Source organism: Lytechinus variegatus, chromosome 3 (genome assembly GCF_018143015.1).
Source record: "Lytechinus variegatus isolate NC3 chromosome 3, Lvar_3.0, whole genome shotgun sequence".
Classification (NCBI taxonomy): Eukaryota; Metazoa; Echinodermata; class Echinoidea; order Temnopleuroida; family Toxopneustidae; genus Lytechinus; species Lytechinus variegatus.
The window spans coordinates 72,269,946-72,283,024 of record NC_054742.1 but is presented as its reverse complement, the minus strand read 5'-3'; the positions used below and the strand labels follow the sequence as shown (position 1 = coordinate 72,283,024).

Sequence of the window (13,079 nt, the reverse complement as noted above, 5' to 3'; positions counted from 1 at the left end):
TAGCTTTTAACAGTTTTCTATGATTAATCGCTGACTGTTTGTTTTGTGAAATGCACCCAGTTTCCTTGTCTTGAGCAGTCTTTCGTTGCCTGAGGGTAGGGGATAAGAAGGCGTGAACGGTTCATGAAAGCCAGGCAAATCATTTCCTCAAGCAGGGGAAGGAACTCTGCAAGACTGCTTGTGCCATTAGCATACATTCACTTCAGAAACTGGCAGAATGTGCACATTTCATAAAGGACAGCATTTCCGGGGGGGGGGGGGGGGGGGGGGTATGAGATGGAGGCACTTGACTATGATGTACACATGTGCTACCTGAAAAAAAGTACAAAAGAAAGTTTATACTGGTTGAGATTGGAATGGACCGGACAATGACGATGATGATGATGTAACAATGTAAAATATAAAAGGGGGTAGGTGTATGTATCTGGAGTTCAAAGTAAAAAAACACACACACACACACAAAATCTTAAGTGAGGTAAAAGGGGTATGTTCAGAATTAGCATCTTGATCATCCTTTCCCCTTGATTTTCTGGTTTTCTCGCAAACAAGGATTATGGGATTACTTTTACCTTAAATTGGTCAAATTTACAAAAAAAGATGACCAGGAAATAAATGAATTGGTTATGATTTTGGCACTTCATATGTAAGTAGTTGGGAAGGCTTATAGTAAAGATGTAATTAAAAAAATGTGAATTGTGTATATGAGCCATTCACCCTTCTAAATCTATATGGTGATCTGATGCTTGGAAGCTCATATCTCTCAATATCCATCCAAAATTTGATATCGAGGATGGGATATAGGATCTGACCCTTTGGGAGCTGACCCTCACTGTTGATTGGTCAATATCAAGGCCAGTTGATTAGCCCCCGGGGGTTGAAGACACCGCCAGGTGTGAAGTTATCATGTCTTTCCATTCCTAGGGGGAACTCATTAGAAATGTGTCAAAAAGGGATCCTGTGCCCCTCTATTCTGGGTCAGAGAGGCATTAAAGTGGAGGTTCACCTTGATGAGTTGGTTTTAATAAAAGCAGAAAAAGTAGGGGAAATATTTGTGAAGGGTTGAGTAAAATTCATCAAACATTTATAAGAGAGTGATGACTTTTTAAAGTTTTTATTATGTGGCATGATATTTGAGCAGCTCCCCCATGTATATTGTAATATGAATTCCATCAATTAATTTTTTAATGGAATATGAGGAGTACAAAAAATTTATTATACATGGGATATGAAATCATATTTTTGATAAGATAACTGCTTCGCAAATAAAATTACTTGATTTTTTTTTTAGAAAATAGCATTTTGGTGAATTCTATCACATGATGTACAGGGGAGCTGCTCGTTTATGACGTCACAAAATCAAAAGTTTAACAATTCTGAACAATTTTGATAAATTTTCATGAACCCACTGATGTTTTTCTTTATTTTTTCTGCTTTTATCAAAACCAACTTAATCATTGGGTTGAAATTCCCCTTTAACACTGTACTGAAGCCAATATTTCCCTTCAATGGAAAGCAGGCTTGTGATGCATCATGCGGTTGGTGTAAGTGACGTCACCCACCTTTTTTTATGAGAGAATTGACCTGCCTGTTGCTAGGATAAATTATCCCAATAATGGATGATTGCAGCATCGATATCCTGTTAAAATTTAAACAAATTTCCACAGGATTAAATATATTTTGTAATGGCCTCAAGGGAGATTTTAGATAGTGGGTCAGAGTGACCTCAAATGGGTTAGATTGCCAGCTATAAAGTGCTGTACAAAATGATACAAATCTTTGAAATTGGTGTAAAGTTGGGTTATTTTTCTTCTGTAGGTATTTTATTCATTATCTAGATATAAAAAGGGCTTCAACCACTGAAAAAGGTTCATCTGATTAGTGTGTAGACATGAATAAAAAATTCTTTGTTTCACGATCACCAAGGTTTTTTTCAGGGTGAGTTTTCATGTCGTTGTACCTTCGTCGTTTGCTGATGATGTTGCTGATATAGCACGACAAAGCTTGCAGCGAGTAAGCATAAGCTTAAAAAAAACAGGTAAATTGTCGTGAATGTAGGATAAGGAACGTTTTCCTCAATTAGGGCTTCAAGTCCACTCAACATAGGGTTAAACTGAATCAGTGCTATGAGAATAACACTGGTTATATAGGCCAATTGAAATTTAGGCAAAATGGTATGTAGACAAGCTAATTGCAGATGGAAGGATTTTAGGCCAAGTGGAGTTTGACCAACTTTATTAGACGCAGTGGATATTATAATCCAAGCAAGAGTATATATTGCATCATAAATGTTCATGTGGCTTCGTAAGAGCAATGTGCTGGTTATTCTGACTAAGTTTTCAGAGCATTTTTAGAATGAGTTAAATGGAGCAGCCATGAACTTTTATTCAGACAGCATGGTAGATGGGGGAATGTGGATGTCTTGATGAGTGAGATACTGAAATAAGATTTCCCCCCAGACATTCATGATACATGGCAATGTATACACAGACTTCTTTTTTTTTACATTTATGTCCATTACTTTCTGGTCTAACATGGTTTAAAGTAATGCTGAAGAAAACTTGAACAGGAAGCCAGTCTAAAAATGGTCAAATAATAAGTAGGACCTATACCCTTTATTTCCAAATTACTATTTTCCAAATATTCAAACCGAAATTTGCCAGCTAAGAAAAGTGGAATATGTTCCTCAAAACTTACCGGTCAGAATCGATATTCCTTTATTTCATAAAGATCAGAGACATTCTTTCATCAAAAGCAGAATATATATTCCTCTGAATTTAACATTCAGAAATTTTATTCCTTGCATTTAAAAACAAACGGAGTTAATAGCTGATTTATACTACCTACTGTACATAACAGATCATTTCTATATTGTATGACTCAGGGAATTGATGATAAAACTTTTTTTTTTAACAACAGAGGAAGCAAATTAATTATCCCTACAAAAGACTCATCTTTGAAAAGATTGATGGCTGATACGGATGTTTGAAGAAAAAAAACTGTTGAATTTGAGAGGCTACTAACTGTATATCAGAGAGTATGCATCATGCAAATCCACCCATTATATGGCAGTTGTAATAATTTTCAGTGTTATATTAGGGATTTCCTATCTCGGGATCAAAAACTGACATGGCAGCAGAGGTTCAACTGGCAAACTCCCTTTAACGATGAAGCCCCCGAGGTTGCCAAGTTTTATTGGACAGAAACGGGGCACCTGAAATTTGAATGAAAAAAAAGCCTGACCAAAGGGAAGTGTTGATTATGAGGCCTTTAAAGCTTAGGAAATTAATCATATGTTGGTGTGTCTGATATGTGACGTTACACGCCTATCAACTTTGTGATACAGTATTTTTGTGTTTCCTGTGAACTTGTGTTTTGGGAGTGGATGAAGGCTGCAATACACACTCTCTCTCCTTTGCTTAGGATATTGCTCTGAATGTTATATATTTTAGTGGTGATGACGATACTGTTGTATACTTCAAAATACATTGATAAAATAATTCATTGAGTTCAGGTGATAATCATTACAGCATGATATTGTATCTCTTTTAGTGTGTGGTAATTTCTGATGCACTTCAATCTTTTCCACTTCTTCGTAGAGCTCCCCCCCCAAAAAAAAAATAGATAAATGAATAAAGAATAAACATCAAAAATGCAAATTAATTAATGAATAAATATAATAATAATAATAGGCATTTTTATAGCGCCATCTATCTAGAAATATTCTATTCCGAGGTGTGTTATTATCATTATTACCCGGCTTTAGCTCGAGCTGCCTTTCAGCGCTCATGCATTCAAGGAATCAATCCTGCCGGGTACCCATTCACCTCACCTGGGTCGAGTGCAGCACGGTGTGGATACATTTCTTGCTGAAGGAAATTACGCCATGGCTGGGATTCAAACCCACGACCCTCTGTTTCCAAGTCAGAAGACTTATCCACTGGGCCACAACGCTCCACATAACAAATTCAAGAGGGAAAAAATTGCACAATGACTGCAAGATGTTGGAAATATGTGGGTACTTTTAAAAGACATCGTCATACATTTCTTCAATCATGACTATGTATTATATTCAGTGTTTTGATTCTTAACCTTTTAATAAGGAAATCAATTTCTTAATTGAAGGTCTTCCCATATTTGGCCTTGTTGGTTGTCTCATTTGTCAAAGCGCAATCCAATTGCCAACTTTTTTTATAATGGCGACTGTGCAGCTGCTTTGTAATTTCTTATGTCTCAATTCTCTTCCTTTACTGTCTCCACTTTCTGTCTATCAGGCTGACTGTGCCTCTTTGCATCTGTCTCTCTTCCCCTTCATTTCTCGCGCTCTGTCTTTCTCCCTCCCCGGTCTCTCTATCTGTCTGTGTATGCATTCATCTGTCTCTCTATTTCTTTGTTATTTATTTGTTTCTTTCTTTGTTTCTTTCTTTCTTTCCTTTCTTTCTTTCTTTCTTTTGTTCTTTCGTTCTTTCTTTCTTATTTATTTATTTATTCATATATTCATATTCCACAATTTTTTTAAGTACATTTCATAATAAACCATTCACAGTAGAAATATACATCACTTGCATAACATCTATGCAGTTTTTAAGCATACCAATAAAATATAAAAAAAGTAGAGGGGCCTACTGAAAATATTTGCATCTGTCTCTCTCCGTTTCTCTCTTTCTGTTGTATTTATCTCTCTGTTTGTTTGTTGTTTGATTGTATGTGTGCATCTCTATCTCTCTCTGCTCGTATGCCTGGGCACGTTGTTGTCTGTGAGCACGTCATGGTCTAGTGGTTCTGACTCTCGCCTTTCAAACAGAGGGTCGTGGGTTCGAATCCTAGCCATGGCGTGTTATCCTTCAGCAAGAAATTTATCCACACTGCTGCACTCGACCCAGGTGAGGTAAATGGGTACCTGGCAGGAGTAATTCCTTGCACGCACTGAGCGCCGGTGATGGTAGCTCGAGCTAAAGCCGAAGTAATGATAGCAGCACTGTATCCTCTGGCAAAAAGCGATTTTATAGATCCAGCTATTATTAGTAGTATTATTTCTGCAGCTGCCTGTCTCTCTTTCTCTGTCTTTGTATCTGTATGTAAGTGTGTGTCTCTCTGTCTTTGTTTCTCTATGTTTCTTTGTTTTTATCTCCCTGTCTATCTCTCTATTTGTCTGTATATGTATGGTTTTGGCGATGTGGGTGAGTATGTATGTGTGTGTGTGTCTTGCTCTCTCTATCTGTCCATCTCTCTGTTTCTGTCTCCTCGCAATCTCTCTCTTTGTCTCTCCCTCTCTTCTGTCATCCCTACCACTTCCTCCATACATCCTATGCCTCAAGGCTCGGTCAGATCTGAGACCTGTTGACGCATCCAATATCGGTTACATCAACTGTGAAATTACAGTTTGTCTCTTTAATTTCCAGGCAGGGCAAATATTAATTCACTTGCCCAATCTCTCTGTAATCAACGGATGATTGCGGAAGTGATTGTAAATTTGATTTTTGTGAATTGCAACTGATGGATAACAAATGTCACGGGAAAGGGGCTTTGAAATGAGGTATTATAGCTATATGAATGCATTGCTATTATAATTTAATATTTGGCAAAACATATCTTTATACAAGAGGAATAGTTTTGTCATTTTAGCAGTAATGGTGAATCTACCCAAGTCGATTCTTGTGGGATCATAGAAATCTGTTCAATTCATACAAAATTTAACTAAAAAAAATTATTAAACATGCATCTTCGGTCTGAAAAATTGCTTCCACTTGAAAGGATCAATATATGCATAGTTCTGATTTGCATTTTTGCCCGTATTATAAAATACATGTGGTTTCAATTTTAATGAGTTCCTACAAATTATTATGAATAACTGTTGCGTTTCACCTGTCCAAGTAAGCCTATGAGAAAAATCTGAATTTTTTTCCCCTTTGACTAATCTGACTTTTTTTAGCTATATGAAGTTGGCTTTGGTGAGTTTCACTTTATTTGATTATACCACCCCTGTTTCGTCTGCTATTTTTCCCCACAGATTTATGATGAGAGGGCAGCACGTCAATCCCGAAGAGGCTGTCCAAATCCACGAAGACGTCAACGCGAGAAAATCTTTAGGCATACATTGGGGTACCTTCAGTCTAGCAAATGAGGTAATTCATTCATTCATCTTTTTATTTTTTTTTCTTATCATTTTGCCCATACTGTAGATGGTTCAAGAACCCTGTACACTGTAGCCCATCAGAGGCAGTGCAGATACATGAAGACGTCAATTCACGCAAGTCTGTAGGAATACACTGGGGGACGTTTAGACTTGGCAGTGAGGTATAGAAATGCTTCTTTTAATAATACTCTGATCTGACTCGTTTGGCCAGTGACTTCTCTTTGCTTTTATTTACGGAAAGGTATCTGTTACAGATAGACATGGAGCTAGGTTTACATCGTCTTCGGCGTTAGGAATAGGGTTTGATTTAGTCATTTGTCTTGGAACCATCATACAGAGAGTTACGATAGATTAAAAATCAATCTCAAACTGAGATTGATCTCAAGTAGTGTAGATAAGAGATAGGAATTGAGATCAATATCAAATTGAGTTTGATGTTAATCTATATTAGATAGGGAAAAAATTGAACTTGGACCCGGGCCCTGTCTTACAAAGAGTTACCACTGATACAATCAATCTTGACTATGGAAATCCATTAATACCATAATTTTTTCAACAGGAAATTTCCATAATCTCTTTAGTAAACATAGAGAATCACACTGAATTTTCAAGAGAATAAATTTATGAATATATATCACATCTAGAAAATTATTTTGAACAAACGTGCATCTTAGATGTTGACGTTGCTGGCCGTCCATAATTGTGCTTGATCGGATCATCGCAACTCTTTATAAGACAGGGACCTGGAAAGAGTTGCGTTTAAATGCAAGTCAAAAAATCAATCACAAGTCCCAAATGCGCACTGTTGATTGGTTGAAAATCAAGTTGCGCATTATTTTTAGAGTTGCGATTGATTGCAACTCTTTCTGCAACAGGGCCCAGATGTTACCTGTTAGCACATGGAGAACTTGAACCTTTATGTTGTGTATTTGTAGATAAAGGCTTGTTAGATAATACTAATAAATTAGGGTAACAAGGATCAGATGTTGGGTTTCCGACATCGGGGTTAGCAGAAGTAAATTCAGATCAGGAAGAGGAGGATTAAAACGGGCCTCTTGATTAAGCCAATTTAGGCTTGTGAGTAGTGAGTAATTGTTTCAGGTCAGTTAGCTTAAACGGTGTTTTAATTGCTGATGCAATCCTATAGAGGATTCTGCCACAGACAATTGAATAAGCCTGTCTAATACGTGTATTAAGCTGGTAAAAGTGTGATCGATACTCGTTATGACAGCTGTATTGGGGATAGAGAGGAAATATACATTAATGTCTGTCTGTTTGTTTCTTCTTCGTTCATCCATTTTGATTGACTAGTTCCCTCCTTTGATTGATAGATTTGTAATCCGCAGCTTCATCAGATCAGGAATATGTATCACATAGCTTAGCGATTGATAGCAGGACTCATTTTACGATTGATTACATACTATAATCAATGTCATCAATCATAGAAATCATCCCTACGAGCAATTGCTTAGTTCTATATTACGGGCCCCAGATCTCATTCTCTCATAGCTTTATAGCGATTGATCATAGAACTCATTTTATGATTGATTATTTACAAAATTCAGTGGAATCAGTCGTAGAAATCATCCCTACGAGCAATCGCTAAGTTCTATGTTACGGGCCCCAGAGCCCATCCTCTCATTGCCCTCGCTCTCATATGGGTTGGACTGTATTCAGTGGCATATTTGTAAATTTGTGCCTCAGTTATGCACTAAAATTGCACCCCTCTGAATACTTGATGAAAGAGGGCAGGTGCTGAAATGGCACCCCTTCCAATTTTGCTAGGCTTGTGGTTTCTCTGGTTGTTCAGATTACACGTAAACTTTCTAGGTTTTTACCTGGGATGGGGGTTTTATTTTTCATGTTTCCATTTTTGCATCCACGGGCATATGCCCTACCCCCTCCCCTCCATAATATACTTACTTCATTCTATTTTTAGCTTGTCTTTTCAATTAAGCCTTCTTTTCCTAAACTTGTCCTCATATTACATGTAAGAGCTTTCCAACATGCATGTGTCTATCACTTCCCCCCTCACTAAATCCATGTGAAAGGCTGCAATAAATGCCACAATAAATAGAAAATATTGCAGCATTTCACAATGTGTTTCTTTGTCTTGAATGTGCCAACATTAATGTCATTACGTCGAAGCATGATACACGATGAGCAGAGTTCCTGTTAAACCATGAAACCCATCTCCAGTGATCTGAGTCATGTCTGTAAACATACCCGCTGCCTTAACCCTTGGCCTGCCGAGGATCGGCAGCCGTAGGGTGAGCCTGATACACACCCATCCACAGGACTGATCCCCAGGATAACAAGGTTTCATAAGGGATGACAAATCATTATTACGTTTCCGCCATAAATCGAAATCCCAGGGCAAATTCACACGAAGAGCATAACCAACCTTCCCTTCTGCTGCTGAAAGCAGAGATATCTTGATACTCGCTTAAAATGATTTTTATTTTTTTTTACGACCTGTAAATCTGTGTTGTCATTTCCTTCCTGCAGCATTATCTGGACCCGCCCAAGGAAGTGAAGAAGGCCCTGGAAAGCAAAGGGCTCCCTCTGGAGGATTTCTTTGTAATGAAGCATGGCGAGTCGAGGCTACTCCTCGAAGACTCCACCATGGAAATGGACTGAAGGTAGCCTTGAAAGGACCAACCATCAATTGAAATTGCATCCTTTGTGTTGGAGTGCATCAGAGGAAATGACATTCATCAGCTCAAGAACAGTAAAATTAAAGATGATTCTATCTGAGAGATATGATCCTAGAATCGGAGAGAGTAGACTCCGCAAATGTTGACCTTCCATGTTAATCACCTGTAAACTAACTTGAAGCATTATTCAGACCATGGACCTGTTTCGTAAAGGACTTACTACAATAGTTGCAACTTTGCCATTATCGCAATTATGGCAAAGTTACCAGAATCGTAACTCTTTCTGTCTTTCTGAAATGGGCCCTAGAATATGCTGAATTCTGCCCATGAAAGTCGTAACAGATTTCCGCGGTCTCAAAAGATTCGACATACGCAGAGTCTCCTGCTGCACAATGTATTGTTTTATAGTCTTTCATGTCTGGACAGCCAGGAGAATTTTGATTACCTTAACCTGAAAATATGTAGTCCATGGCATTATGTTCTTGTGAGTTGTACAAAATTTATATGCAATAAGCTGTGTGTATAAAGTCACTGAGCAGTCTCAATGAGGGAGTGTTTTTTTTAATCTCTATCCATTGATATTCAGAAATGCTCTGTATTTAATCAATTTGAATGTATATTCTGGAAGTACTATGTAATTTTAGATGTGAGAGGAGGGAAAGATTTGGGTTTTTTTTAAGGATTTTTTTCTATTAATAAGATTACTGCTATTGTGAGAAGTTGGCAATGTTTTTGTTTGACTTTGTGAAAGTAGTGCACTATTCATGAATCTCTAATTGAAGAAAAACTTTTGCCAATTGTGATCAGCATATTATAATTTTTTGTTTTAAATGTAGTAGAATTTAGATTCTGATAAAAAAGCTTTGAATTTACACAGAAAGTAATTTGCAAGGTGGGAATTGCTGTATTTATAAGTTTTAGTGCAAGATGATGTAACGTTTTACATGAAAGCAAACTTTGTACAAATCAAGTTGCTTATAACAGGTGAAGGGGGCATTGCTTTATAGTCATGTAAGATATGATTTTAGTTCAGCTGTTTATGTACAGTTAACTGCATTCAATTGTACATCATTAAAATTGTTCTTTACGGAAGATACTGTGTATTTAAAGATTATTTGCATGTCAGAAATTTGTGTGGAATAGGTTAAATTGACTATTTTCAAGTAAAGAGAGTTTATATTAATGTGAGCTATATAGTTTTGAATCAGCTGTCAACATGTAATACATTTGACTGTAGTTAATTGTTCTGCACAGAATGACCCATATTTATTGGAGCATAGTAAAGTTTGAATAACTGAGTTTTAGTCAGTTAAGAGCGTACATTAACTATCTGTAGTCCTGCAAGCTGTGATTTTGGTCATGGGGAAGAGCTAGTCTGCAGGCACAGACCTTTGGCTTTAGCAATTTGCATTGTGCATAATGCAGAGTCTGAAGTTGTGAGACTAGATTCACTTCATGTACTGTGTATGCCTCTGCCAAATCTTATCTGACACAGACAGAGAGTTTGGGGCCTAGTCTTCACTTCAGACATGATGTTATTTGTTAAGGTGTCAGATTTGAGTCTGTGCGTGCAGACTAAGGGAAGAGGGTCCCCCCCAGGGAGAAGGGGAAGGTAGAGAGATAGCGAGAGGAAGAAGCCTACTGACGCAACCAGCGATAGGGATCAGTGACTCTACCTCTCCCCGTGATCTCATGTCGGGACACCGTGGCATTCTCTATTAAAATCAGGTCTGGTTGAATGACCTTCCCCTCTTAAATCCTCCTTCTCACCACCTTTTCCTTCGACGAAGACCTCTCGCTCTCATCTCAGACAATCACTGCACATCTTGTGAAAATACTTGTTCAAGAGATAAGATAAAAAGATAAGATCGCCTATCCATGGATCAGTCAAGTTTAACGTTTGGAATTGGTTATGCACAACAGTAGAAAGAGCTAGGTCCACTTTTATATCTATAACTTACGAGAAGCGAGTAGTTCCTGGACTAAAATCTGGGTTAGCCTGAATCATGGACTGTATTAGTGATTTAACTATGGGTCACCAAATGTGACCAACAAGTGAGAATGATACAATGTTCTTGATTATAATTTCCGAAGAATCACCCCTTGAATGTGTCAGGGTGATCTTATAAGGAGGAGGCACGATAGCTCAGTAGAGCAGGGGTTTCGGATTCCAGTGACCGGGTTCGATTCCCACTTGGTGCACTAGTGTCCCTTTGGTAAGGCATTTATCCTCATTACCATGTCCCTCGGAGAAGACCTTAAGCCGTTGGTCCTCTGGTCGGTTGCTTGCTTACAAGCATTAATGCTTTCTTGGCAGTCACTTAAAAAAAATCACCACCTGAAGGCTCTATGTTTTCAATTCTGCTCTACTATAACCCAAGAACAATAGAAATTCAGTGACCAGTTTTTTCTTGACTGTTGTAAGACTTATTATTGGTTTATTGACACCCCAGAATAACGTTTGAAGTTCTTTCATTGGAGGGATTAATACCTGTAGTACAGTCCTCTATCGCAATAATTGCATCTTGTAATCATATTTTTGAGAAGCATTTCCCACTTTTAGTAGAATATTTTTATTGTATGTTTGTATTCATTGTGTTTACGGTGATATATCCAGGTCCAGGAATGTCCTTTTTTTTCTTTTTTTTTTAATCTTACAAAGCATCTGGAAATGAATGACTTTTACTCATGCATGTTGTTACAGTTTGTCACCTGTAGAAGTGCTGGTATAGGGTAGTGCTAAGTCATGTCATGAGTTGCTAGATCATTGTGTCAGTTGGCGGCAGTCACACCCAGATGTTCTTTCCAGCAAATGCCGATGTACCCTGTGTGGTTGGCCGTTTTATCCTTCAATCCTGTTTCTTGATGTAAAGTATTCAATTCTTGATATTTCCATTGCAAACCATCACAAATTTGAATTATTTGTTATCAAATGTCATGTGACCAACAATAAGTCACCTTAAATGAATTTTGAGTTTTAAGTATTCTTAATGTTTCCATCACACACTATTAAAAATTGAAATACTTTGTCATCATATGTCATATAACAAATATGACCAACAATAGTCACCTGAAATGAATTTCAAGACTTTTATTGAGCTTGAAAAGGCAAAGTTAAAGTGTCAAAATAAGATGTTAGTGCAACTTGATGAATAATAACCCACACAAGTACTTGATTGCATGCAGAAGAAACTCAGTAAGATCTTAAAAGAATAAGGAGAAAACAGCATTTGAAGTTTGGGATTAACTCAAGCATGACATGTGCACACCATGTAATCTCAGTGAAATGTCCCGACAGTCCATAAAAATGGTGTCAAATGAACTCTTGTATCTTATTTTCTCTTCAACTTCACAGTATGAAAAGTCTTGACAAGTATGTAGAAGAATCATCCTTTCTGATATGCTGATTTTCTAATTTTTGCTTTTTAAAGACCAAATTAATATTTAAGCTATTTGCAGGAAGAACCTTTCTCAGTGACTTACTAGTGGTTTGGGGGTTGCTGGTCACAAATAACAAATATTGATATTAAAAAGAATGAACCAAGAAAACAGCTTACCATAGCCTACGTACATCGGCATAATGTTGGTTAAACATTCGAGTGTGACGGCCCCTTCACAACAAAAAAAATCTTACGGAGTAAAAATAGATGAACTTGAACTTGAAGTACCAATAATGTGTAGTAATGTAGATTGGATCCCGAGAGTGGATCGTAGCAATTAAGGATTGGCTTGTGCATGCACGATAGATTGAACTTGAAGTGACGTCAGCACAATAGGTTATATACAGCGCGTCCCAAAAAAAACTATACACTTTTGAAATGGCCGCCAAATAAAAAATCTAGCACTTTTGGGAAAAAGACTCTCATATATGGAAAGCCAATGAAGTCAACTTTCAAGTGACACCAAAAAGTTGGAAAAATATTAATGCTTGAGCGAGCACTGCCCACTGAAACAAAGGGTATGAAAATTAGGGTGGGCTGGAATTAGCCTTCCAATTTATTTCAGATGTTGAGAGGCAAATCATTTCGAACTTGCAAAGTTAAGGGCGTTGTGATAAATTGATGATCAGCCTTGATCAGTTTTGATAGCTTAAGCAAATTTTTTAAGTTATTAAATTGAACTTTTATGCATGAGTGAACACAAATTACACTTTTGGAGCAGCACTTCAGCTTTATCATTTGGATCTCTTTTGGGGCAGCATTTCAACTTTATCATGGCGATCTCAGCAATGTGTTCATGGGAGTCGGCCAGTCGGGAGAATAGGGGGTGAGATAGGGCTTAAGTGGGAG

At 37.5% G+C, this 13,079-nt stretch overlaps 1 protein-coding gene across 4 annotated transcripts in view; it reads left to right on the top strand.

Annotated features, from left to right (window-relative positions):
• The window catches only part of LOC121411877 (N-acyl-phosphatidylethanolamine-hydrolyzing phospholipase D-like), a 62,036-nt gene extending 49,533 nt beyond the window's left edge, over nucleotides 1-12,503 (top strand). For 3 of the 4 annotated variants that reach the window (XM_041604763.1, XM_041604762.1, XM_041604760.1), the window contains exons 4-5: nucleotides 6,008-6,122; nucleotides 8,642-12,503. In XM_041604763.1, coding sequence (XP_041460697.1) covers nucleotides 6,008-6,122; nucleotides 8,642-8,773 — 247 coding nt within the window. In that variant the 3' untranslated portion in view covers nucleotides 8,774-12,503. Of the gene's footprint in view, nucleotides 1-6,007; nucleotides 6,123-6,179; nucleotides 6,295-8,641 lie in introns of all 4 variants that reach the window. The other variant, XM_041604761.1, reaches the window with a different exon arrangement.
• Nucleotides 12,504-13,079: the final 576 nt, after the last annotated feature.